The sequence below is a fragment of the Elaeis guineensis genome, chromosome 5 (assembly GCF_000442705.2).
Source record: "Elaeis guineensis isolate ETL-2024a chromosome 5, EG11, whole genome shotgun sequence".
Lineage (NCBI taxonomy): Eukaryota > Viridiplantae > Streptophyta > Magnoliopsida > Arecales > Arecaceae > Elaeis > Elaeis guineensis.
Window position 1 is genome coordinate 119,396,612 of NC_025997.2, and position 26,974 is coordinate 119,423,585.

The following is a 26,974-nucleotide window of genomic DNA, read 5'->3' on the forward strand; positions in this document are numbered from 1 at the left end:
CAGCTTTTCAGCCTCTCGGTTGGTTATCAGCACTTCCACACAGAAGGACACCAAAAAAAAAAAAAAAAAAGGTAAGCCTACAGCTCTTAGCCTCTCAGCTATCAGCAGCCTGACGCATGTGGTGATGTATGGGACTAAAAAAGGACAATAAAAAGAGGTTACGGCAAAACCCCCTCCTCTGTGTTCCAATATATTATAAGCGGACTGAGTAGCTCCTTCACTGCATCCAAGGACCAAAGAAAAGTTTCATTTCCCTTCTTCTACTATTATGAGAGGAAAGCCATCACACGGCCCTTCATCTCCCCTGCCCTTTCAAGTGAGCCTCCCTGAGTAAACTATTGAGCAGTGGGCTTTGGTTTCCCAGGTAGAAGGAGCTTTTTGTTTGGCCTTGGTTGGAGATGGCGAACACAGCAGTACCTTTGTTGGAGAAGGTGTACTTCGAGAACTGCCCGGGTTGTAAGCAGGAGAAGAAGAAGGATACCAATCCAGGGATACCCTACAAAGAGTTCGCCTTTGTGTGGATGGTCACGCTTTGCACTGGTAATTAATAAAGGAAAACTCGCACTCATTTTTATTTCTTTTTAATTACCGTTTTGCTGATAAATAGCTATGCCTAAATTTTAGAGCATGCACTTTGATTCCATGAGTTGGTTAATAGCTAGAAACTGTTTTTTTGTTTCATTTATTTGGCCCTTGAGAGTTTTTTCTTCTGCTTTGTTTGGATTAGTCTGGTTCTAAGAGTAGCTATGGTAAGTATTGTAGTGTTTTTCTTTTTTTGGTAGAGAGTAAGTATTGTAGTGTTGATGATAGATGGGTGAGAGTAATGGGATCAAATAGACTAATTAAAAGATGGAAATAATATTTTTTTGTTGTTGTAGCGTTTGGGACTTGGATTTATGGGAAGATTATTGGGAATCATTATCATGCGATTCTTAGAAATGGTTTTAGATAATGCGATCTAATGGGTTTGGAAGAAGACAATTAATTTGATGTTGTTGTGAGGTTTGTAACATTGTTTTAGTAATGAGAGTGGTGTGTGTGTGTGTGTGTCACTGTTATGGTGCTTTTTTGATGGATGAAGCGTTGCAGCGGCAGTCGTCAAGTGATGTGTGTTGATAGATTAAATTTTCCTTTGAAATTTTAACCCCTGGAGTGTCAGTCATCTCCTCTTCTCTGCCAGCTGGAATGGTTTGTCCGTTTGTGGAGTATATGGTGAGAAGTTTGGCATCCAAACAAGCACATGCGGGCGAAGGTTTCCAGATAATATAAGATGATGATGAATGGTGGAGGTGGGTAAGAATGGGAACAGAGGTTGCAGTCGTACAATAAATTTCTTGAGAAAATACCACTACTTTCTTTGGGATTCTACTTACCACCAAATAATAATAATAATAATAATAATAAAAATTTTGCTTCGATTAATTTTTTTAATATTAAAATATCCATACTAAGAGACAAAAAGAAAAAGAAAAAAAAAGGCCCAGGATCCTTTATAATATGCTATGCACCACTTGATGGCCGCTGTTAATAGATAGAAGACGGCCATCGAATAAAATATATCATATATGATATGTAAAATTGTCATGTTTGGTCATAGCTCTCCATCTTCTATAATTCAAATTGTGCACCATAGAAGATATTAACTGAAGGAGAAGGGGAGGGGAGGGATTTTTCTTGCTGCCAAAGGACCAACAAGCTCAATTCTTTTAGGCCATAAATATTTTTCTTTGCAGAGGATATTAGTGCGCTAAAGGACCAACAAGCCCAATTCTTTGAGACCATAAATATTTATAGGCACAAGGATCTCACAATTGCTGGTTGATATTTTCAAAACTTTTAATCCCATGACTTGATGGAAACATTTTTATTGGCCTGACTTAATTTTGTTGTTGGGATATAATTTGATTACAATCGATGTGGGACTAAAAATATTCTCTCTATATCACAACATAGTCTCTTAGTCAAAAAAGAGTGTGTGGGCATGAGGCATTTCCATAGATAGTGCCAATATTGTGGTCAAGAGATCAGATGGTTTGGATGGATCGGATGGCTCGGTTTCTGTACTTGTACGTGTAAGATATTGTCTATTTTGGCCTAGGTCCATATCAGGTGTTATGTTGGGCCTCACGATTTTGTTCTTTAAAAAGTATCTCATGGAAGGAGAGATGGTTTTGATCCATATAAGCCATACTCCCTTTTGACCGTAATTGATGTGGCATTAAAGATATCCTCTCTACATCATAACATAGCCTTTCAGTTAAGAGAAAGTATGTGTGGATATGAGGCGTTCCTACAAACGGTGCCAATGTTGTGGCCAAGACTTTATTAGGTATCAATTTTTTTTTTTTAATTTGATATAGGCATCAATAGCTTCAAAATTAAAATATGAGCTTGGTCCAAATCATATAGTTTTTTCTTCTTTTGGCAATAGTAATCATTTAACCCATCTACAATCATAGTTTTTGATCCAATCCATTTGCTTGCATTCAGTAATCTACTTGTACTAGATTGTCACTCTCCGCGAGCAATCAAATACATGTCGTGATTAGGGGTGCAAATAGATCAGGTCGGATTGGATCATGAGTGATTTTGATCCAATCCAATCCCTTGATCAAATCCTAATATTAGACTCAAATTAAACCCAATTGAAAATCGGATCGGATTGGGTCAGATCCATAATCAAAAAGTCTGTCCCATTGAATCATTTGGTCAGATCGGGTCCATGTGTAATTCGATCCCAATCTAAAAATTTAGAATCCGGTTTGGATCCAAATTCTGATTGGACCTTGTTCGTATGATGAACTAACATATATGTGAAGTTTATGATAAAAAAAATAAACATTACTTACTCCTGGCTATTAATTTATAAGTAATTTTTCAAAATCCCACAATCAAATTGGGTAAAATTATATGAAAAATAATAATATTGTAAAAATATTTGAAATTTTAATTTTACTTTATTTATTTTATAGTTTACATGATGGATTCAATATTGAATTTGGATCGGGTCGGATCGAATCAGGTCTGAATTCAGTAAATTCAGACCCAACTCGAAATATTGAATGGATTCAATTTTAAATCTCGATATGATTCATGGATCCTTTAAAATAGATTGGATCGGATCTAAATAAATCGGATTGGATCGGATCACGAGTCGATCCGGCCTATTTGCAGCCTTAGTCGTGACCATTTAATGCTTGGTGCATTATGAGCGGTATATTAGAGACGTATCACTGTCTATCACTACTCCCTTCTCAGCTCCAATCACACTCATGTGACAATGAGGAACTAATGCAGTGAACCCAACCGGCGATTATTAATTTTGTCATTTTCCAAGTGCTGCATTAATATTTATTGAGCTCTACATGCATCTAAAAGTGAAATAATGATCGCTAATATTTTTTATATGTAGATTGTGAAGAATCGTATACTACCAACCTAGTGTAGCTGTTGGCGTTGAATTCAATGATGCGGGATTGAATTTTGCCCTCATTAAAAAAAAAAAAAGGAAAAACCTTAGGGCCAGGAATATTTAAAAAATCCCTTCTACCATGCAAGTTTTTTGATCAAATACTATATACATTTCTTGGTACATAGGGTCCACGAGATGCTGGTCCTATAAGCCAATTGATGGGGAGTGGGAGTAGTTGTCTGAGTGTTGTCGCGTTGTCGCTGATAAGTTACAAAAAAAATTGTGCCATCAGATTGAGAAATTATTTTCTACAATGTATGCACCATGTGATCATGCACAGAGCCAATTACAATCACTCGTTCATATAGTGGCACATCAAGATGAACGCTTGATGAATAGGATTAATAAAGATGAGTGGTTATATTTGGCTATATGTATATCCATATGGTCCACATAGAGTAGGTATAATTCTCCATCCAACAATTTGGACCACCTTACTATGATAATGGATCTCAAGCATGAAGCCTCTTTCCTGATTAGGCATATAGGCCTTTTTTTTCTTTGAGACCCACTAAAACCTTATTATGATAATAAAGTTTTTGAAGTTTTTCGAAATAAAATATTTGAAAAGTAGAGCTCTGAGAAGTAGATATTTACAAAAACATGTTACCTTTTTGATAACTATATTTTTAAAATATTATAAAATTTTAACTTATATTTTATAACCAAACTGTGCATAATATAATATATGTATAGTATTATAATGTAATATGATGTGATATGATATGATATAATAAAATATATTTTGTTTAAATATGATATGATATGATATTAGATGATATAAGATAATAGATGTAATTATGATATTTGTTTATATATATTTAGATTATTATAAAATTTTTATTAAAATTAAAATAGCTTTCTAGGAAGTATTTATAGGAAGAAATTTCAAAATATAATTTTTTTTATGTAGATCTTTTGGAATTGTTTGATATAGGATGATCAATCCAAGAGCAAGCGTAATGTATTGTGATGATCTCATATGGTAGTGGTAGAAAATCTATCTCTAAGGTCAGATATCTAAGATCATCTTAGAATTGTGATCTTGGACTAAAATATGGTAATAAAAATGCCTTACGATCTAATTAAAAAAAAATTAATATATCTAATATATTATATCAATATTATGTATTATATTATATTGATATTACAGATATTATATTTATGATATATATTATATTATCAAATATTATTAATCATACTATTATTAAATTATAATTTTAAATTATAATAGAAATATATTATTATACTTCATATTATATATTTATATTTCATATTAGAAGATTATTTAATATATTACTTTATTTTTTATTTTTTAATTAAAATAAATATTATTATTAATACAATAATATTTTGTTTATGAATAAAAAATATTAATTCTATAATAAAAACTAAAATATTTTTATAGCATCAATGGTTTCTAAAATTAATAAATATATTTTATGAAATATATTAATAATAAATATATTAATAAATATATCAATAATTTATTATAATATATTTTATATGATCAATAAATAATTTTATGGAATATATCAAAGATAATTTTAGTATTATATAATTAATAATTTTAGATTTTTATGAAATATTAAATAAAGTATTCGTGGACGATCCAAAGTAGATTCTTTATTCCAGATGTATGCCATCCAAAAATATTTTTAGGGAGCTAGAAAATACTTTGGAGCTCTCCGGAAGTTGTGCCAAACGGGACCCAAGAGTGCGGCACAATAAGTTCTCTCCGCAGAGAAATTTCTATGCTGTGTACCGTGCATCACGGACTTGCACGAACCGCGACGGTGACAGACCGGTGAGCCCACCAGTCCGGAGCTCTAGCCACCGCTTCCGTCGTAACTGCATGGGGCCCAACTTTTGCCACATGGCTCTACATGAGTGGCAAGTTCTTGTTGTTGCCTTGGGAAGTTGAACCTTCAAGATTGCGACACGTGGCCATGCGGTTTCTCGTTCCGAGTTGGGCCGAATCTGCGATAACAGGAGAAGCGGGCCCGCATTCTTATCCCACGTGTCTCTTTCCGTATCTGGATGCGTGTCTGTGGACCCGGTCATTTTCCTATCGAACCGGGTCCTCGTGTGCCACTTAAAACGACATTCTAATTCCCCGTCGGACTCGCTGTTTCCTCACCCTCGGTGGCCTCACCGCCTCGTCTTGGAGACTCGGACGTGTAAAGAGAGCGGACAAGAAGCCCGGCTCCGACGTAAAGAGGTTGCGCGACTTGCTCTGGTTTAAATAGCACGAGACTCGAAAGCAACTTCGCCGAATCCGAGATCGAAGTTAAAGAGAGAGGCGGGGGAGTTACTGGTTTTTCTACTTCGATAGTTTCTTGGAAAGCGGATTGAATTGAAGGCGATGGCGTTTGGATTGAATTCGAGGTGGTAGGGAGGAGTTGGGCGTGGAGTTCGGCGAGGCGGAGGGGATTTCTTGAAAGGCAAAAGGCTCTGTTCTCTTAAACCTCCGAAGGAGATGGCGGAGAACAGAGCCCCGTTGTTGGAGAGGATGATGTACTACGAGAGCTGCCCCGGGTGTAAGATGGAACGGAGGAAGGAGGAGAGAAGAGGGATACCGTACAAGGAGTTTCTTTATGTGTGGATCGTCACGCTTTGTACTGGTGAGGAAAAGTTGGATTAATTTTGGTTTCTTGATTGGTTTGTTTTGAAGAGTTGATTTTTAAAGCAGTTTTTTGGATGCCAAGAACTGTTCAAGAACTTTTTTTTTTGTTTTGCATTTTTGGGACATCGAAGAACTATTCTTTTCGATAGCATTTGGCGGGAGAGTACTTTTCTTTCTCTTCTTCTTCTTCTTCTTTTCAAATTTCTTGGGAAAACTGGCTGGAATTTGCCTTTTTGCTGGATGATTTAAGGCACTGGTCTTCAAAGCTTGGATTTTGATACCAAGAATTGGTTAACATACTAGGTTTTGAATGGCATTTTAGTTGGAGAGAGCTCCATTGCTGTATTATTAGAGATTTAGCTAGAGATTCCGAGGAATAGTTGCAGGCTTGCTGCAATCTGCATAGTATCATGAGGGGCTACAAACTACCATGGTTACACATATTGTGCTTTTTACTGCAATGGAACATACTTGTATTATTTTGACATTACAACATCTGCTTCCTGGACTCAATCATATTTTCAAGAATCACTAAGTTTTGTATTGTGCATATTTTTACTTCCCTACATGTTTTTATACCGAAGAATGAGGAGACAGATGTGGATATTTCCCATAGAGTTGAGATTGTTTCAGTTCACACTTTAATTTGTGTAGCATTGCTTGCCACTTAGGCTTTTTATATCATGGCAAGAGTATGACTGCTTTTGCTGTATAAACTGGAGTCTTGACGATGGGGTGAAGTTAATTTTGTACAAAAAAGGCTGATGGGAAACCAAGAAAAATTTGATAGCAATGGGAAGAAAGGAGTTCCATAAAAATAAGACATTGTCTTCAATAAGTATAGCAAGCAATGCTTGAGTGAAATTGACATCAAACAAGAACAAGGTTTGTTAATCATTTTATGCACCTAAACTCCCTATATGTCAAAATGGAAGGGAGGGTCTACAAAAAGGAGAAGACAAATGAACAGATCAATTGTATTTGAAAAAACTGGGGGACTTAAAATTTCAGCCCCACAATTGAATTGGAATATTTACATTGGGTTGACAACCGACTGTAGAAAAAATAAACTGAAAATCTGAAACAGGTCCTATTGATGCGAAGGTGTTGACACTGGTGTTGCCTCCTATAGCAATGATTGACAAATTAGGGCCATAAAGCCAACCATGATGCCATAGTTATGGTTATGGATTTGAATTTCTACTATGTCATGGAGTATATGGTTCTAAAAGAGTATGCTTAGTGAATAATGGCAAGAAAGTGATTTTCCCACATGTAGTTTATACATGTGCTATTTCAATATTCGATACTATTTGTTGCTTTCTAATGATTTTCCCACATATTGTCCTCTCATTTTTTATCTTACATGTTTTCTAACACTTCTTTCTTGTGTTTGCCATTTTCAGCTTTACCCATATCGATATTGTTTCCATTCTTATATTTCATGGTATGTATGCTGAATTGTTGGTATTTATTTTTTATTTGAAGCATAGAATCATTTAAGTCTACCATCTTCAAAGAAATAATCTTGTTAATTCATGCTTGGAATTGCTTGTCTTATTGACCCTTTTTTCCTTCTCTTTTTGTAAAAAAGATACTAAAACCATATCAAGAAATCTAACTAATGAGCATATGATGGACTAATTTTACCAAATAAATCACCTATGATCTAAGATGTCTCAGTTGTTTATTTTCATTTGTAATTTTTGCTAACCATATTACCTTAATTGCTAAAGTGACTATTAACCGTTAAACGCCATACCATCTGTTCAAGCAGTGCCACCTATTCATGAATGACCCACTTACTTCGGTGATTTACTATGTAACATTGTTTGCTTCTCAAAAATGGTAATGCTGTATAAATACAACTGCACAAAGATTTATTGGCTTGGATTATGCAAAACTCTTCCCTGACTGCACATGAATTCTGTCTCCCCCACTTTTGACATATCAATCATTCAAAGGCTGTTGCTAATAATTGTGTTGGTTGGCACTTGGTATGAACTCTTTCTAAAAGAATAATCATGCCCATGACCATCAAGCCATCATCGCCTATTTGGGGCTGGCCTTCATGATCCCTGTTCCCCAGCCGTTTCTTTTAAAGGAGACTTCTAAGATGGTTACTGCATCTTTTGCCAAATCCTTTATTTTGAATTTCATTTTGTTGGTTTTTATCTTCTCCTCCTCTTATTAGACCCTTCATATAGATTCAAGCACCTCTTTTTATTAGAGCCTCCTTGAATTTTCATTGCAAATGTCCATACCACGTCAATTGGTTCTCCAATACTATTTTCCGAATTAATGAAACTCCTGTGCTTTTTTTTGGCATACTTGTGTTTCTCACTCCTAATTCTGCCACATGTGCACCCTTAGCATTCTTATGTCTATTAAGCTCCTCTTTGGTGGGAATGTTAAGCTCCTCTTTGTTGGAGTTCCCCAACATTGTGAACAACACAACATTTTAGGTTTCCAAACAATTTTATTCAATATTTTCCGCATCACATAATGCAGATGTGACTCTACATTTGCTGGTCATTGATTTTATTAGATAATTTTTTGCATGATCATCATCGTCGTCGTCGTCATCATTATGATCATCATCTTCTTCTTCTTTGAAGTAGGAAGGGGGGAAGTTTGACCAACATTGAGGACTAGTATCCACAGCCGGTGACTTTACCAATTGGCACCCTCATTATACAAATTGTTAATAAAACCAATCATATTGATGCATATGTTTACCATTAATTTTGACTAGAACCTTGAATTTTTTTGTTTTACATTAACGAGCTGTGATCTGACCCCTCATTATCCTCCATCCTCTGTTGTCATTAGTGCTGTTGCCACCGCTTTGATCATGGTCATCACTTACACCATCCCTCTATCATGCTCCACAACCACCCAATCCATAAACAATGACCTGCCATTGCTGTAGTCATTGCACTATTGACATAACCAACCTTGTTCCAATGTACTGGCCATGATGGTGAACTGGTAGTGGTAGGTGCAGAAGGATGGCAGGATGATGGTGGGTTTGATTGGATTATGGGAAAGGTGTTAGTATCATGGTAGTGGCGGGCTGGTGATGTTCTATGATTAAGGTCATTGGAGTTTCAATATATTGTGGATGGTAGATTATCATAGATTTCTGCAGATACCTTGATTAGCCATATATGTGCTTGAAGTCCTTAAAGTCTTAAACTTTGAATAAAATGAACATCACTCATGATTCCTTTTATTTTTTCTTTCCCATAGATAAGAGACTTGCATGTTGCGAAAAGGGAAGAAGATATTGGATTCTATGCAGGTTTTGTAGGTGAGTATCTGCTGCACACTTGCACTTCATGTAAAAATATCTGATGTGCTTCAAATCAACCGTTTAGGTATTATTGTTACACTTAGTACCTTGTTATACATGTTAAATGGATGTGACTGACATATGTTCCCCCTCTTGAAGGAGCTTCATTTATGTTTGGGAGAGCTTTGACTTCTGCATTTTGGGGATTGGTGGCTGATCGATGTGGGAGAAAACCTGTTATTGTGATTGGCATATGTGCTGTGTCAGTAACACTTGCTTTCCTGTCCGATCATCATTGTTAACTTGAAAATGCTAAGGAAATACAGTTTAGGTTTTTTCTGTTTTCAAATCCTATCATCACTCTGGTGTTGTTGCCATTACAGGATCATATTCAACACTCTTTTTGGTCTAAGTACAACTTACTGGATGGCAATTACTACAAGATTACTCCTTGGATCTTTAAATGGTTTACTTGGCCCAATAAAGGTGTGTAAAAATATATTATAGCTGATTGGTTATCCCTCTCAAATTGTTAAGTGTACCGAGCTAATTGTAACCTATATGAGTTGAATTTTCACAGGCTTATTCCATCGAAGTTTGTCGACCAGAGCATCAAGCTCTTGGATTATCACTTGTAATAAAATTCCGTATATGTTGTTTAATCAAATATATTTTGTGTCCCTCACAAATGCATAATTCAGGTACTCTGGCTGTCTCCTTTCAGGTCAGCACAGCATGGGGTATAGGTTTGATAATTGGCCCAGCAATTGGAGGCTTCTTTGCTCAGGTATCCATGAATTATTCTTTTTAAGCACATTGCTGAAATGAAACTTTGCATTTGCAGATCCTTGAGTGCCAAGCTGCTTGCAGCTGTGCCAATGCCCGTCTTTAGTACATGTCACATTTTTATTTAACAGCCGTATCTGCTAATTTTTATGTTAATGTTTTATGTATGTAGATTTGGTGTAAACGATGTTAAAGAAGATACAAAATTCAAGGACGAAAAAAACCTTCAAGATTGGTTTTATATTGTGAAGAAAATCTACCAAAAAAAATTAGGGCTCTGTCAGTGAATTAGGAAAATAAAAGGAAAAAAGTAATTTATATTACAGCACATGCAAAAAGGAAAATAAAATACCAAATATATGTGCATAAATTAATGCATATACACATACACATATACATACCTAACACAAATGGATGAGAGAATGAGTTGCAAAGGGTCATAAAATTTCTACGTTTCTCAGTTGGAGATGGTGGTCCATCATCCTATTGATGGTTCAGAATCAGCTGAAACAAAGTAATTCCAAGGAGATGTAACATTTATGAAAGAAAAGTCCAGGAAGGTGTTCTTGGCAGGCATCATTGACCTGAGCAAAATGATTTCTACATGGCCTTTTTTTGACATTTTTGGGCACAGGGGCGAAGCATTATGCCACTATTCTTTCCCTTCCACCTAAGAATGATGGCTGTAAAGAGATTTTCTAGATGGTGATATTAGCTTTGCGAAGCCTCAAATGTTTTGAGCTCCTGTACGATGCTAACACGAGAAGGATATGTTTATGTTTCAATCATTAAACTAATTGGAAACCTGCATCTTAGAAACAGAAAGCTTAATCAGTTAGCAAATATATGGAGATCTGCTCTGATCAAGTTTCTTTTTAACCATTTGGATTTTGTCATCAAAGGAATTTGTTCTTTCAAGATATCTTGCTAGGTGATATGTTTCTGAAATGTTTGCATGAGAGAGAAAGGGAGGATGGTGTATAATCTGTGTGGAGGGTGCGCTCTCTCATGGCAAATTCTGCAACCATCTTAGCCTCCCTTGTATTTGTTGCTCTCCCTTTCTTGGACATGCTTGCTACTGTTTATTAATTAAATATATTGTGTGCAGCTGGTGTAATATCGTTGAGGGGCTAAATGAGTGGATCTTGATGTTATTCAACCTTTCACAGTAAATAAAATTCTCTCTGGAAGGAGCATTGGACCTTGCATAATTTAATCGACTGAACCTGTCATATATTGCTGCCAGCCGGGACTATAAAGCACTACTGCTATTTCTTGAACATATTAATATCTGAGTTTCCTCTTTACTTATTGGGGTCAGGATCTTCATGGATATCAATCAGATAACAGAAAGTCAAATTATTAATGGAAGTTGAAATGACAGAAGTACCTCTGACAGCAAGAGTGATGATCTTTCAGAGAAGAAGCAGCAAAATTTGCGGTGAAGATTGACTAGTGACTGTAGTGTGAAATTCAAATTAAAATGAAGAGCATTTTTTTTTTTTGGGCGAATTCACTCATCGTGTCAAAAGAACATCATTGAACATCTTGTCTAAGGGGTATTTGAGTCACAGTGTTAATGTGGACATTGACTACAGAGATGATTGGCTTTCTAGAGAAACAAATTGGTTAGGATATTGTTATACACCAGTTAATAATTCTACAGATTTGCACAGTAGTCATTGAAAAGCATTAGGTATACAAAGAATTGTTTATTTCAAAAGCATGTGGCTATGATGGTTTTTTTCTCAACTTGTATTAAGCATACTTAGTGCACTCCATCCTTTTCCATAGTTAATAACTTCATATTATTGTTTCTTATAAGTTGTAAAAAGGCATTGTATTTTATATGCTGGTGTAACCTAACTGTTACACAAGACCAAATTGATTGGGAAATCAATCTTGCGATGGTCTTTTTTTTAAAAAAAAAATCATTATTTAAATTCTTATTCTTGTGTCTTTGGATGCATTTTGTATCAGCCTGCAGAAAAATATCCTAATATATTCTCCCAAGATTCCTTTTTCGGGAGGTATGGATGCTTCTACTACTAAGTTCCATTTGCTTATTTATGACCTCTGCTCATATTTAATATTATTATTGCCATCTTTTGTAGGTTCCCGTACTTCTTACCCTGCTTTTGTGTATCGCTCTTTGCAGTTGGCGTGTTTATTCTATGCTTTTGGCTTCCTGTAAGTTATAGAGTCCATGTTTAATATTCCCCATCTTTTATGCTAGAGCAAAATGATAATAACATTATTTCATTGTTACATGGGCGACCTTCTTCATTTGTATCCATTATCCTTTTTAGTCAATTTAATCTCAAATTTTTCAAAAATTTTCTAGAATAACCAAAATGAATGATTTATTTAACCCTGTTTTCTCTTCCTGCCTGTTATCTGACTCTTTCAAACCATATGAAAGTAACTTTCTAAAAGTGTCTGTTATATCTTCAGTAATACAAAATTATCAGGTCATACAAGGATGATGATGCCGAAGATGAATGGACCCATCATGCATTTCTGTGCATGAGGGAGATCCTTTTATAACACATAGGCATATGGATGTCCTCAAGTAGAAAAACTCATCTATGTTCAGAAAGTTCATTTGGAGTTGAGGGCAAGGTTATGGCCTTCTGTAGGTTAAAAAAAGTTGAGACACCATAATCCATCAAAGCCTGCTGATTTTGAATTCTCTATGTGATTACTTTAGTTCAAAGGTAAGAGAATGGGCATCTTACAGGATTCCAGCAGCCCACCCTGATGATTTTTTTTTGGGCAATGCTTATGATCAGTTGGTTGCTTCTGAATCACGTAGCACTAAAAACTCATGTTTTTGCATGCATTGACAAGGTTTAGTCTCTTGTATTTAGCAGAAATATGATACTTGGGAAGACATACTTCATATGTTATATTATTGGCTTTGGAGAGGTGTTCTCCATTGTGTTCTTTCCAACAATTTTTTGTTATCTTAAACAGGATTTTGCTTTTACTTGATTCAACAAATATGTTGTCTCTAATTCATCTATTCTCTTGCTAGTTTCATTTTAATTCATGAATGGCTATTCTGATGCTGAGCACAAAGATACAAATTTACTCAGCAGTATAATTTGTTGCATACTTGCATCTATTTAATTTTATAGGAAACATTGCATAGGCATAATGCAAACAAAATGCAAGATGGAACTATTGAAGTTCTTGAGGCTCCATCACATGGATCTGGTCTAAAAGAGAACACCAATGAATGTGAAGAAAGAGCTCCTACAGAAAACCTATTCAAGAATTGGCCATTGATGTCATCTATCATTGTTTATTGTGTTTTCTCCCTTCATGATATGGCCTATACTGAGGTGATATTTCTTGCTTCTATGTATCTGATTGCTTTATAAATCTTTAAATAAAATGTTACTATTTTTTATGTATTACTCCAAAGCTTCTGCCATATGTACTGTGCATGCACATGCAACACATGCACATATTATTTGGGAAGAAAATGTTCTCTCTTGGAATAAATGGCGGTCTTTTGCAACATTGCATGTTCATCTGAACTTCAAGAAACGTTGGCATCTGATATATGTAGTAAACTGGATTTAAATTTTAAAAATGTTTATAACAGAGCTCCAGGGTCTGATTATGATGGTCTTCAAGTTAAATTTCATTCTAGTTTAGGAAATAATGCACCTTTTCTGTCATGATTCCAGCACTAAAAAAATTGTTGAGATATAGATTTTCTTGTTTTGACAGGTCCTCTTTTTTTTATTATTATTTTTTTAATTTTTTTGTTATTGGCAAGCTACTTGTGCCTTTGCTTCTACATTGATCACAAAATTGAAATATCCTGTTGCTACTTTAATGTCAGATATTCTCTCTATGGGCTGTTAGTGATAAAATTTATGGTGGATTGAGCTTTTCAAGTCAAGATGTTGGTGAGGTGCTTGCAATCTCAGGTAGTATATGATGGTGCTTTCATTTGAGTTATAATTTGGAAGTATGTTCTTGGTGTTTTGGTATTCCCTATGGGTTCTCAATTGAATAAGTTGACTTCACTCTTGCATCTGACAAAGATTTTCATAATTTTCAATTAAATTTGACTGGAAAACACGAAATTTAGTAGTAAGTCATCATATTGCAGGATACTCAACCAATAGGCTCTGGTGTAGACTTGGAGCTCCAATGAGGAGACAGATGAGCGGTATAGAGAAGTCTTAGTGGATAATGCATGGAGAAGTCAAATAATAGATAAAGTAAGGAGCACTGGAAAGAAGAGGTCAATGCTCAAATGATGTGCAAAATGCTACACAAAGAGAAAGTAAAGAAGGCAGTGGTCAACAGCTAGCTATTTTCTGTAGGACACATGCCATTAATAGGCTCCAGTGGAGTATTGCTATTAGGCATACCATGCAATTGTGTACGTCTGATCATACCAGCACTATGGCATAAGTATCCTTCTGGATAGATGTGCACCTCAAATCTAAGAAACAATTAGAAGGGGTCTGAATCATTTGATGATAGTGATTACTTATCAGATGGATGGTGGTGGCATTATCATCTTTAGTTATAATCATGGTTATTTTGAAAGAATAGGGGACTTCTCATCCACGAGTGGTATTGAGTTAAGAGAGAAGAATCTTGGAAATTTTAATGAATCGAACATTAAGATGGGGCAGGATGTAAACAGCCCAAACGAGGCTTAGAGAATGTCCAATTCCATAAGTAACATGATTGAAACAATGAACATCGTGAGATGACTATGGAATGTTGGCTGAGGGCATCATAAGTCCCCAAAATAATTCATTATAAGAAAAAGTATTCTTCATGTTCTTTTGTAAAAATATCCAATACCAAGTAGCTTAAATTATTATCATATTCCAACAACCATCTTCTTCCTCAATGCAAGGGTCTTGCAGGAGTCAATGCCATATTTTTGAAACAGATAGGAACATGCCTTCCTGGAAGAATGAACCTCATATACTAGTTGAGTGGCTGAAATAGAGGCCTCTAGTTTGTTAGGTTCTGGAGCCAGAAAAATTGGGGATTAGATATAGCTTGCCTTGGCTCCGGACCAGTGTTGGTACATGGTTCCGGGGGTGTACCAATACTCAGTATGCCAAACCGATCCTGTACTGACACAGTAACAGTGTGGCACCGATACGGGGCTTGGTACTGAGATGGCATACCATGGTTCATATCATGGAATTCAGCGGTGAAAGTATCATTGAGTGTAATAGTGATCAAATTAATGTCAATTAGATGCCATTGAAAGCTTGATCATGTACTATTTTCTCCAAATATTCTGATGGGAGTGAAAGATCATGCTGATACTGTAAAACTGGAGTTGTATTGTGTTGGAATGGCTGCAAATTTGCAATTATTTATTAATGAAAGATAATACATAATGTACGTAATTAAAGTAGACCATCACCTCTCATCTGTAACATTTATAGGATACTGAGACGTGAAATATGCACAAGCATATGGCTCATTAGCTCTATGTACAATACTATCTTTAAAGCTGCAACATGTAAAATATTCTGGCTTATATTCCTGGATTGTTTCTAGTTCATGAAACTGAAATTGTAACAAGAAGCTGGAAATCTTATTTGTTTCGTGGGGATTAGCATTATCAATCAAAATTGTCATGAAAAGATATGCCAAGTTCCCCCAAAAGCTAACCTTCTCCATCCCCTGTACTTCTTTCCCTTTCTTGGTCTCATAGGCCTTCAATATTTCCCCTTCCATCTTCTTAGTGAATGAGTTAATTGGTTTTCCATCTTTTGTATCATAAAACAAGAAGCTATATATTCATACTTGTGAATGAGCTCTATTTTTTTTTCCTGTAAGATTGTTTCTTCCTAACTGGACATAGGTATATGAAAAGTAGTCACATAACTTCAAACTACTTAAAAATATCCAATTATTTTCAATTAAGATTTCATCAAAGACCTTTCTCAGTGCCATCCCATTTAATGCACTTCTTCTAATACCCAATGGCTGCTAGTATTTTGTCATTTCATGAGATCTGTTGAAAGATATCTCTCACTTTTCTCAGGTTCCAGCCTTAATAATTTTGATATGAGAGTTTGGTAGGTCTCTTTCCTTTCTAAGTTAGTCCCCAATCCCAATTTTTTGCTATTTACAGAAATGGTGGATTTTAAATAAGATATGACAGATTATTAGTTTTTGAAAAATGCAAATAATTCATTAATATGATATCTTAATGTAGTATTTCTCATGCTCTGCATTATTCATGCTATACAAAATACCAATGTAGGGACTGCACATCAAAACCAGATATCGCAATTGTGAAATGCTCCAAAATAGATTATCTTGGTTCCTTAAAACACTTTCTATTGCAATCTGCTCACCAAACTTTTTTCTCCATCTTTGAAGAGCCTTGGGCCTTTGTCTATGCTGAAGAACAACAACCACATTAAAGATGGCTTCTTAAATATATGATTACAAAATAGTTCTTGAGAGTCAAATGCTAAGATTTGCTTATTCATGTTTTGTGTGGTTCTCTTTTGTCAGAAGTACTAGCTAAATCTCTTGTAGCATGTAACCAATGATCTTACCATGATAACTATCTGATGTTAGTTCTTTGGAGCTTTATATTGATGGCATCCTGTGTTATGGCGTACAATATACCTGTGCTGATATAATTTATTTTAAATTCACTGTAGTGATATTATTCACACTTCACAGTTTATATTCCATATTGTACCAATTTTTGTATTTGTGGAGCATCAGCATTGACTATCTTTTGACTTTTAGGTTTCAGTCTCCTAGTATATCAACTATTTCTATATCCTTCACTTGAGAAAATACTTGGACCCATCACATCGTCCAGAGTTGCATCAGTAAGCATTCAATGTTATCTCTGTGCATTAAGCATTCAATAGCATCCCTTTACATTCATTAATTGTACATTTGATTTTTTTTTTATTTTTTTTTGGGCCCTTCCATAATATTCTATTTTTATGCTTTGTAGGTCTTATCTATACCTTTGCTTGCCGCTTTTCCCTTTATGACAAAACTGTCAGGACTTGGACTTTCATTGATAGTGAATTGTGCATCATTGCTGAAGAACATTCTTTCGGTAAGTAAAAGTTCAACTGGGATTGCAATATACAGCAAACATGTGTATGGTTGATACGAAGTGGTTATAAATATATTTTGTATTTACCAAGTCCATGTTTTCTAACATGCTCTCTTCTAAAGATATATTACATGGTTGGTAATTTCTGATCGACAAATAAGATGTTGATAACAGAACATTGTAGAGTCAGCGGCAAGTATGATAATAAAGAAGAATGAATGATGCTTGTCAAAGAAAGAACAAATTAAAGTTAACTGTTAAAGCAAATGAAAAGGGAATTTTGACAAAAGATATGGCCGATGAAAGTGAAATTCTTCTGAGGTCTACCTCAAGAAGGGATACAGAAGTTACCAAAGTGCCATTTTCAATATCTTGAAGTCCTCATCATTATCTAGCTCCCTTCCTGCAGAAAGTGAAAATCCTTGTACTTGACATAAAGGAACATGGAAGTTCCTTATTCAGATTCCAGTTGCAGGCCCACCTGCCTATAGCTTTTGCTTCCTATTTAACATCAAAGGTCTTACAGTTTTCAGATTCCCCTCCCCCACCCCCACCCCACAAAAAAAAAAACTTATAAAACTCAATACCTTTTGTTTAGTCTCTGTTATTCTTTACATATATACTTTACTCTTTCCTATGGTTTCTATTTCTGCATTTTCTTTTCGTTACTCTTTCAATACTGGAGGAATGTCTTTCAACCAAGTTACTTTTGTTAGCAACCTATCCTTTAAAGTTTATAGGCTTTTATCAAAAAATTGATTAACTAATCCAAGATTATGTGCATTTTTAAGCAGAAAAAACAAAAGAACAAATGAAGAAAGTGAATCATTTAAGCAATTTGACTCATTTATGTTGTCATATTCCAACCTTAGCAGAGCTGTGTACTTGTAAATGATTTGCTCATACAGATCATGTATGGATGGCAGCCACAGTACTGTATGCATTTAGTTATGTGAAGGTGTATGTGCCACCACAATGACAAAGTCACCACCTATGTTTCACAAAATGTGCACAACCTAATGAATACAAAGCATGTGTGGAAAATACAAAATTATATTAGTAGCACAAAACACTTGTGAAAAGAGGATCTTAGAATTAAGGCTCTTCAATGTATCAAAGGGTGGTAATTTGTATGTCAAGATGAGGGAATGGATCATATAAGGTTTATGTTTGAGGGCCTTCCATGACATACGTGAGCGTGAAGCAATGAACCCAGATTTGCTATAGGAGAGGTGAGATACGTGAATGTGAAGTGATCAACCATGGTTTGCTGTAGGAGAGGGTGCCTAACTTGGGTTTGTGATAGATGGTGTATGATTCATTATGCGTAGGTGAAGGGCAGCTGGTGAATTTTAGTTCACAGAGCTGAGACTTGCTATGCTAGAGATGGAGGGTTAAATTGACTTGCTTTAGTCTAGATGGAGGTTGGATCGGGATGATTTGTGTAAGCTGTGTTGTTTGGAGTAAGAGGTCGAGCCTTGGTACAATGGTAAAGTTGCTCCATTGTAACTTGAAGGTCATGGGTTTGAAATATATAAACAACCTCTTCACATGCAAGGGTAAGTTTTCATACTTTTGACCCTCTCCATGCAACAGTGGGAGCCTCATGCATGAGGCCACACTTTTATGTGATGGTTATGGTACTCTTAAGTTGATCCATGAACTGCTGATAATTTTAGCTTCTTATGAGACATGAGATACAAATTGCATGCAGACTGGCGTATACAATATTATTATTCTAAAGATGTATGGTTTGGGATTAGGTATGATACTTTTCATCCAAGAAAGAGACGGAAGGATAGGTGACAATGATAGAGAACAAGGTTCACCAAATTGGTGCCAGAGGTTATACTACCTACCTACTGATTTGATGCAATACCATACGTATTGTATCGAGCCGAGGTGTACTGAAGATGAAAGACTGGGAGAAGAGGAGGGGAGAGAGGAAGATACCTAACCATGACCCTAGAAGTAGGTGAACCAAGGGGAGAGAGAGAGAAGATGAAGGAGAGAAAGAGGGAGAGGGAGAGGAGGGGAGGGAGGGGGGAGAGGGAGTCGTACCACTTTGAAGCTCGGATGGGGTCAGCATTGATGTCGAAGTCAATTGTTGACCGAGGGTGATGACATTGGTGCTTGCATCAATCAATGGCGACAGCATCCATGTCGGTGTCAATCAAAAGCAACGATGTTGGCATCAATTGAGGGGAACAGTGTCAGTGTCGAGGGTGACAATGTTGGTGTCGATGGAGATGACATCGGCATCATTGTCGATCGACGAGATTGGTGTCGGTGTCAATTAACAGCAGCGATGTTGGCATCAATCGAGGGCAATGATGTTAGCGTCGAGGGTGACAATGTAGGTGTCTATGGTGATGACATTGGCATCATCATCGATTAGGGGGACAACATCAATTGAGGATGATGATATTGGCGACGGCATCACTCGAGGGAAACAATGTTAGCTAGGGTTCAAAGAAGAAGGGTAAGATAAAGAGAGAAGATGAAGGGGAGAAAGTGGGAAAGGGAGGGAGGAAAAGAGAGGCATACCAGATCTAATTTTCGGAGAGGGATGACATTGTCATTGATTAAGGGCATTGGCATTGGTATTGGTGTCAACATCGATCGAGGCCAATGACGTCAACTTCAACTGAGGGAGATGGCATTGGCATCAATGTTGATCGAGGGCGATGGCTTCAGCATTGATTGAGGATGACAATGTTGGCTACGATTCGAGGAAGAGTGGGGAGAGAGAAAAAGGGAGATCGAAGTTGAAGTTGAATGTGGTCTATTGGGTGGGGGGGTGGTGGTGGTTTCAAGGGGTAAGGGATTTTATATCAATGGGCCTAATTGTTTTGATTGGTTGAAGCATCCTAGTTCCTAGCTACTTCGGTTTGGTATGCCTTAAATTGCCTGGTTCGGGATAATTCAGCATACCCTGATAGAGGATATTACATTCTCTCCTATAATTAGGTTTTGTCTTGGTGTGTGCAACTTTAGTGATGGATAGATTTTAATGTGAGAAGGGACCGAGTTACTTTGGATGAGCATCCAGGGGCATACAGTGGTTTACAATGATAGTCTATGCTTTTGTGACTTTGTCCCTTCACAGGCTCTTTTAAATTATGGAGTTTAGCATGGTGGTTTGAGGTCTTATTATTGTGCATATGTAGGGGAAAACTTGTATGGCTAATTTTGAAATTGTGGCAGCACATCACATGGGTTGTGAGACAGGTTTTGTGTTATGAAGCTTCCATATAAAGTCTTCATGTTGGCAGAAACTGAATTGACATCAAACTCAAGCCCTAAAATGATATTTTGGAGGTGCCACTGTGTGAGTGGATTCCAGTGGTTCACATCTAGAACCAGATCAATGAACTAGAATTTTTTTTCTAATTAAGTTAATACTGGTGACTTCTGGTGGACTTTCTCAAATTGTCTAGGACAATCAGATTTTTGAAGATATCTGGGTATAAAAGGTCAAGTTGTGCATTGGTTTGGGCTGCTAATTGCCAAGATTCAGTCTAAGGGATTTGTCAAATAGTGAGGCATAAAATGGAAAATCATGCTAATATCTCAAGTTTATCAAGTGGTTTTGATAGTAATTGTTGATTGATGGACTGTAGAAGTGTCTTTATGTTGATCTGGAACCCATTTTGCATATAACCTAGGATATATAATTAATTGGTCATAGTTGTTTACCATTGATGGGTAAAGTCTTGATAAAGTTGGTCAGTGGGTTTCCATGCCTTTAGCCATCATGTCTTTCTGTCAAACCTCCACCATTTTAACTTCTATATTTCACTCTCCATGGCATCCTTAAGCATTTTTTTGCTCGTTCGTATCTGGTTTGCATGATAGACCTTCAGAATGTCTTGGTGTTAAACTTTTGTCATGATTTATGGGTCGTTGCCCTCATTTTGCGTGTTGTATATTTTATTACCTCTCAGAGCATGGATGTTTGAGAATCCAACTCACCTGACATTCTTGCACTCACAGACATGTGTTGACTGGTCAATTGGTTTTTTTGGTTGGACTGAGTCCAGACGGCACTAACACAATGAGTCCTGTTGATTAATAGAAAAGACTGTTAACTTTTCTGCATGGTAAAAAGTAAATTGTATTGTTGTATCAAAAAAAAAAAAGTTCAATTTATCCCATTATCATCTCACTCTTCTGTGCATTATGTTTAAGCCTAGATTACAATAAGCTTTTCAGGAATATGATGCGGTAGGGCAGAATTTTTTTAGTTTCTTCCTCTATATGTTATTCAATTTACTGCTTTGTTTACTTCCTTCGATGTAAGAATGCTTGTATATGACTGCATTAGGTCTTTGCCATGCTGAGTTGCTTAATATTGGTTCTCTCTATAATAACTTTCATTTGTACAAGTGGAAGATAGTATGACTGATCGTATATGCATTGGGCCAAATATTCCAATGTTAACTTGATGACAGTGCGGTCTTAAACTCAATATCCTGTTACCTCTTGAAGTGCATTTGCTATTAGCATCGAATGCATGTAACTTTTACGTGAATCTTTACTGGCTGCATGCATACGTCTGTTTCACAAATCTGTTACTCCTTACAAATTGCTTTGTTATTGATATCCATTCGCACAACAGTCCCATAATATAAGTTGGATTCATTTCTTTGATATGCATTTCTTTTTTTTAATGTGATCAGGTAACTATCATTACCGGGACATTCATTTTGCAAAACAATGCTGTGGTAAATTTCTATTAATTTTGATGCACTTCAGTAGCATTGTTTATTTTACCTTTTTTCCTCTTAATTTTGGAAAAACCCAAATGAGCAAGCCACTGTAACTTTCTGTTTATTTAGACTAATTTCTTAAGAAATATTTGTTAACACTATTTATGCCACCTTGACGCCAATATATAACAGCCTCAACACCAAAGAGGAGCTGCAAATGGTATTGCTATGACTGGAATGTCCCTATTCAAAACAGCCGCTCCAGCATGTGCAGGCATCATGTAAGTATTCTTTGTTCCTTAATTGTACTGGGAGATACCGCTGATGTACAGGTGCAAACTGTTAATGAGTCATAGCTTAAGTACTTATCCCATTTTTATATCCTGGTGCTTTTGAGCCTGGCAAATCAACAATTATTTTCCTGAATTTCATATAAAAGGAAATATCATCAACATTGTACTTAGTCCCTATTCTACTAGTATTTTGATATTATGGCATCCTTTTATGTGGCCATTGTTATTGCAGAGTGATCTGTAACTGGATTGAGAGTTTTCTTTTTCCTTTTCTTTCTTTCTCGTGGGTGGGAAGGGGGGATACAATTCTTGCTAACTTCTTGTTTAGGCAAATCGAAGGTAGACATAATGTGTGGCAGCAGTTTTGCATTATATATTATGGATCTGGGCCATCTAGCAATAGCTAGGATGTGATATGGTGGGTTCAACATAAATCATGATCTGCGCTTCTATCTAATTTTGTCATAGTTAAATTATGAAAAAGATTTAGGTGATTTCAAATAATATACAAGAAAAGTGATACTTCCTGCATTGATCTGGATGTATGAATAATAGTGGTTGGTGGTTGCATCCCTCCTCCACATGTTATGAGATTCTGGTTTCAAATCTCATTTTGTTATTTCCTGAGTTTATGATCTTGGTGATTCAATTGTAATAGATGGAGCTCTTACTGTTATTCTGGCACCCAAAAAGCAAAGCCTATGACTTAGTTTGTCCACGCTATTGGTTCTGCACGTTGAAGCCAAATAGATATATGGTTTAAAATATTGCTCTTTACTTCTTTTTCCTTTTTTAGTGTACCTGTGCATGTCGGTTAGAGAGAGAGAGAGAGAGAGAGAAAGAGAGCACCTTTTTCTGATTAATTATCCGTATTTGCAGATTTTCATGGGCACAAAAGCGCCAATATGCTTCCTTCCTCCCAGGTAATTTAATCTTAAATAAGAAGCTTGTAGTGCAGTTTTCTTTTGATAACAATTTCAGTTGCGTTAGGAAGAGAGTTGCATTATATTATAAACAAGTTCAGTTGGGTTAAGAAGAGAGTTACATTATATTATATCTATTAGGATGACCTAATGACTGCAATATCTTTATTTATTGACGTTAATCAGGAAGAGGGGATCTTATGGTATTCTTATGTGAAGCTTCAGCTTTAATTCTCTCAATGTAAACTAGTTTTAATCACAAGGTTTAAAAATTTGTTCTCGATGTTTACATTTCAAAATAAACATTTTTGCAATTTCGATACTTATGTCGTGATACCACTAAATAAGCAATGGTAAATAAGTAAATATATATAAAGTTAACCAAATCATCAGCATTGCAAGAAATGGAAAGAAACACAAGTTAGTAAAACATATTAGTCAGCATTTACTATATAAATTTTTTCAGTGGCTCATAAAATTTCCTAACCAAATAACTTTAGAAGAAGTAGGACATATTCCAAATTTAATAGATTAGATTATTTTCAACTGTAATATATTATTTGTTGAGATTCTTATGAACCATGTATGTTCAAGTAACAGATATTATCCACATCAAATGCATTTTTATTTTCACATTAGAATATGATATACTTCATATGCATATTGATTTCAAGAAATTATCTCTGATATACAATAACTTCTTCCTAGATTTGTGGTTAGAAGAAATGCAATAACATTCTTGCTTGTCCGAATTTTAAATTGTTTCGAATGCCACTGAAAGTTATCATAAAACATTGTAATTGAATTATTATTTTGTTTTACATAACCATATTCTATAATTGAGGGGATTTCATGAAATATAATTAAGGTTCAAGATCTAGGTTACCTGCCTACATTTGACTACTGTCAAAACCAACCAAAACTGTCTAATCTTGAAAAATGCTTCCCAAAAGCTGGATTTATTACGATGAACTCAGAAAGGGAATAAAAACAAAAAAAAAGGTACAGAAATCCATTCATGTATATATGCTTGTACATGTATGCATTTGTATCTAAAATATAAACACAACTCAAAAAGATATCTCCTTATCTAAATTTATTAATATGCTTTGCTATATTTATTCATTTTTTTGGTAAAAAACTCAGTAAGCAAAATCTACTATGCTGTGCTCTTGCCAGGCTGTAGATTTTTTGTTGGCCCTCATTTTCATTCTTATTTCCTCTAGACTTGAACTCTAGATATTCTTTTTTTTTTTTTTTAACTTTATTGATCTATTAGGCCTTAAGCCTCCAAGTCTTTCCCCAACTATTCCAATTTAGCATTAAACAGTATCTTAAATACATCATCTTTTATATCTGAGCTAGTTAGGACAACTGTAAAAACCAAAAAGATATCAACCAAGTGCCGACCATTAATTTCACTCATTGTAATTGGAATTTCAGTTCTCTTGCCTCAACCATATTTGATGCTTCCCATTGCTCCAGATATGTGTCCTTAACTGTTTCAATGTACGTTTTAGGTGCATTTTTATAGTTTTATCTTAATCCCATCAAATCACATCTTATGATGCTTGTATACTTTCTCCATGTTGATGAAGTCTGTTTAGAATCTCTTTGCTTGAAATTTTCGCAACAAGTGCTTTTGTAAGAAAATAACCTCCATTTTGACATTTTATTGGCAGAGATCTAGATTGGTTCTCTCTCTCCTGTAGTTTCATACCGTGTGACTCATAGTCATAAAGGAAGTTTGGAAATAGTTGCTGTGCTTCCATATCGCTACTCTTTCAATTATTTGGCAATTATCAGATATTCTAAATCTCATTCAATCAGCCAGTTAACCAAATTAACCCAATCACTTCCTGATTTTATTGAACCTCTATTGGTATCATCAATCCCATCTCCTATATGGCTCTAAAATTCATCTTTGGCCACATGAAGATGAAAACAACTAATGTAACTCCATTTCATATGAAAATTAACAGAATGCGAGTTCAACCTAGATCTTTTCAATCTCTCTAAAATCAAGTATAGAGCCATGTTTGGTTAATGTTCCACCTCATATGTGGATGGTCAAAACAATGGTATTCATTTTTGTGAGAAAACCAACCTCCAAGTGGCAGTTCAACTTTTTCTAACGAAATTGTCAGTAGTTCCTATTTTTGCTATATTTTTAGGGTTCTTTCCCTCTATGAATTCACTGTATGGGAAGTAATTAGAACGTATTCAGTTAAGCTGAAACCAAATATTTGAAAACTGGAAGAGATTCAATATAAGGAAAATCATCAAAGAATCAAATGACCTGCATTATGTGCAACTGGCTAGGAGTGAATTAAAAATTCTTTAGTACTTTGAGAAACAGGTAGCTTGAAATAGACACTTTAAAAGATGTAAATAAGAAAATTATACAAATTTCCTCAGAAAGAAAATTATACTCATTTCTGAGGAACAGTAAGTATGAATTGATGTTGCCTATGACTTGAATGATTCCCATTAATTATTGTGTAATCATTACTACATGACCATTTTTCACAAAATAAGTGCATTTGTTTCTTTGTGTTGGCATTATCTCCTGAGTGCTTGTACTTCAAGGAACTCTCATGCTGAATTCTTATATGCACTAGTGTCCTAGGCTATACAAAGGACTGGCCCAATGAACCCCTCTAGATTTCCTCCAGCCACTTTACAAACTGTCAATTCTGCAATAAGTTGATTAATTGTGGTGATGCTTGCTGTTATCCAGGTGATCAGGTGGTTTTCTTCATTTTAAATGTGGTCGAGTTCATTGGACTCCTGCTGACCTTCAAGCCCTTTTTAGCACTACCCAACAAGTAGAATACAACAATTATACTGTATTCTTAAGAGCAGAGCCTGGAAGCAAGAGAGGAATCTGCCATGATGGTGCACATGAAGAAGGGTAGGAGCAAGCCCTGGCAGCTTCTCCCATATGACTTCTTGTGCTCCTGATCAGCGCTGCGGTGCATTCATGAGCGAATATGATGAGAACATCCAATATCAGGATGATTGATTTATTCATGTAATCTGCTATATAGCAGCTGAGATTGGCTATTATTAGACAAGTAATTGAAAGCATAGTGATAGCTTTAGCTCTTAATGGCCTTTTTTTGCCTTCCAAATAAGTTGAAGCTAATGTTGTTTCAGTTTGATATTAACTTAATCACCACCAAGATCAACATAATTATTATTATTTTCATGCCTTCCACTGTTATCAACTTCAGCAGATGAAAAGTTTAAACCAGATAATTATGACTTAGAAATTAAAGCAATGCAATGTCAGCCATTAACTTAGGCTAAACCTAAGGTACTGATGAAAATTGATTTATTACTAGAAGAGCTTGCAAAAGAAAAATTCTCTCTAAGTATTTGTCCTTGTTTGTAAGTAAGAAAAGTCTGCAGCTTTTTAGCCATAAGGGCTAAAACTGGCCTTTTTGAAAGTATGATGCCAACAAGCACCTGTAGCCTTTTTTTTTTTTTTTTTTAAATAAAAATATTGTTGCCTATTGCAGGATATAGCACAATCATCTAATCTAGACTGTAGAAGAACTAAAATTTTAGATCAACAGGAGAAAATGTAGGAGCAAAGACAGCATATGCCAACCATGCATGTATTCTCTCATGATACTTGGGCTACTTTGGCATACAATATGTACTTTATAATATTCACCGATCCTTTTCGGTTGCAGGATTTCATATTTGCGCTGCACTAATGGATATTCCAAGTTACAAATCACCTGGCAAGCAGATCCTAGTTGATTT

General features: G+C 35.6%; 1 protein-coding gene across 4 annotated transcripts; it reads left to right on the forward strand.

The window, feature by feature from the left end:
• Positions 1-198: 198 nt before the first annotated feature.
• LOC105045500 (protein ZINC INDUCED FACILITATOR-LIKE 1) lies at positions 199-26,312 on the forward strand. Of its 4 annotated transcripts, none has more exons than XM_010923797.4 (17): positions 199-540; positions 7,505-7,545; positions 9,351-9,411; positions 9,553-9,655; positions 9,777-9,879; positions 9,974-10,027; positions 10,118-10,180; positions 12,160-12,209; positions 12,294-12,369; positions 13,320-13,526; positions 14,036-14,123; positions 16,948-17,033; positions 17,165-17,272; positions 21,955-21,999; positions 22,177-22,265; positions 23,157-23,200; positions 25,941-26,312. In XM_010923797.4, exons 1-17 carry the CDS (start codon positions 399-401, stop codon positions 26,030-26,032), a joined length of 1,452 nt encoding a protein of 483 aa, XP_010922099.1. In that variant the 5' UTR covers positions 199-398; the 3' UTR covers positions 26,033-26,312. The 4 variants fall into 4 exon arrangements, with proteins under 4 accessions (XP_010922099.1, XP_073114412.1, XP_073114410.1 ...); XM_019850614.3 differs by lacking the exon at positions 199-540 and adding an exon at positions 5,855-6,096; XM_073258311.1 differs by having other exon boundaries at positions 229-540; positions 9,974-10,180.
• The last annotated feature ends 662 nt before the right edge of the window (positions 26,313-26,974 follow it).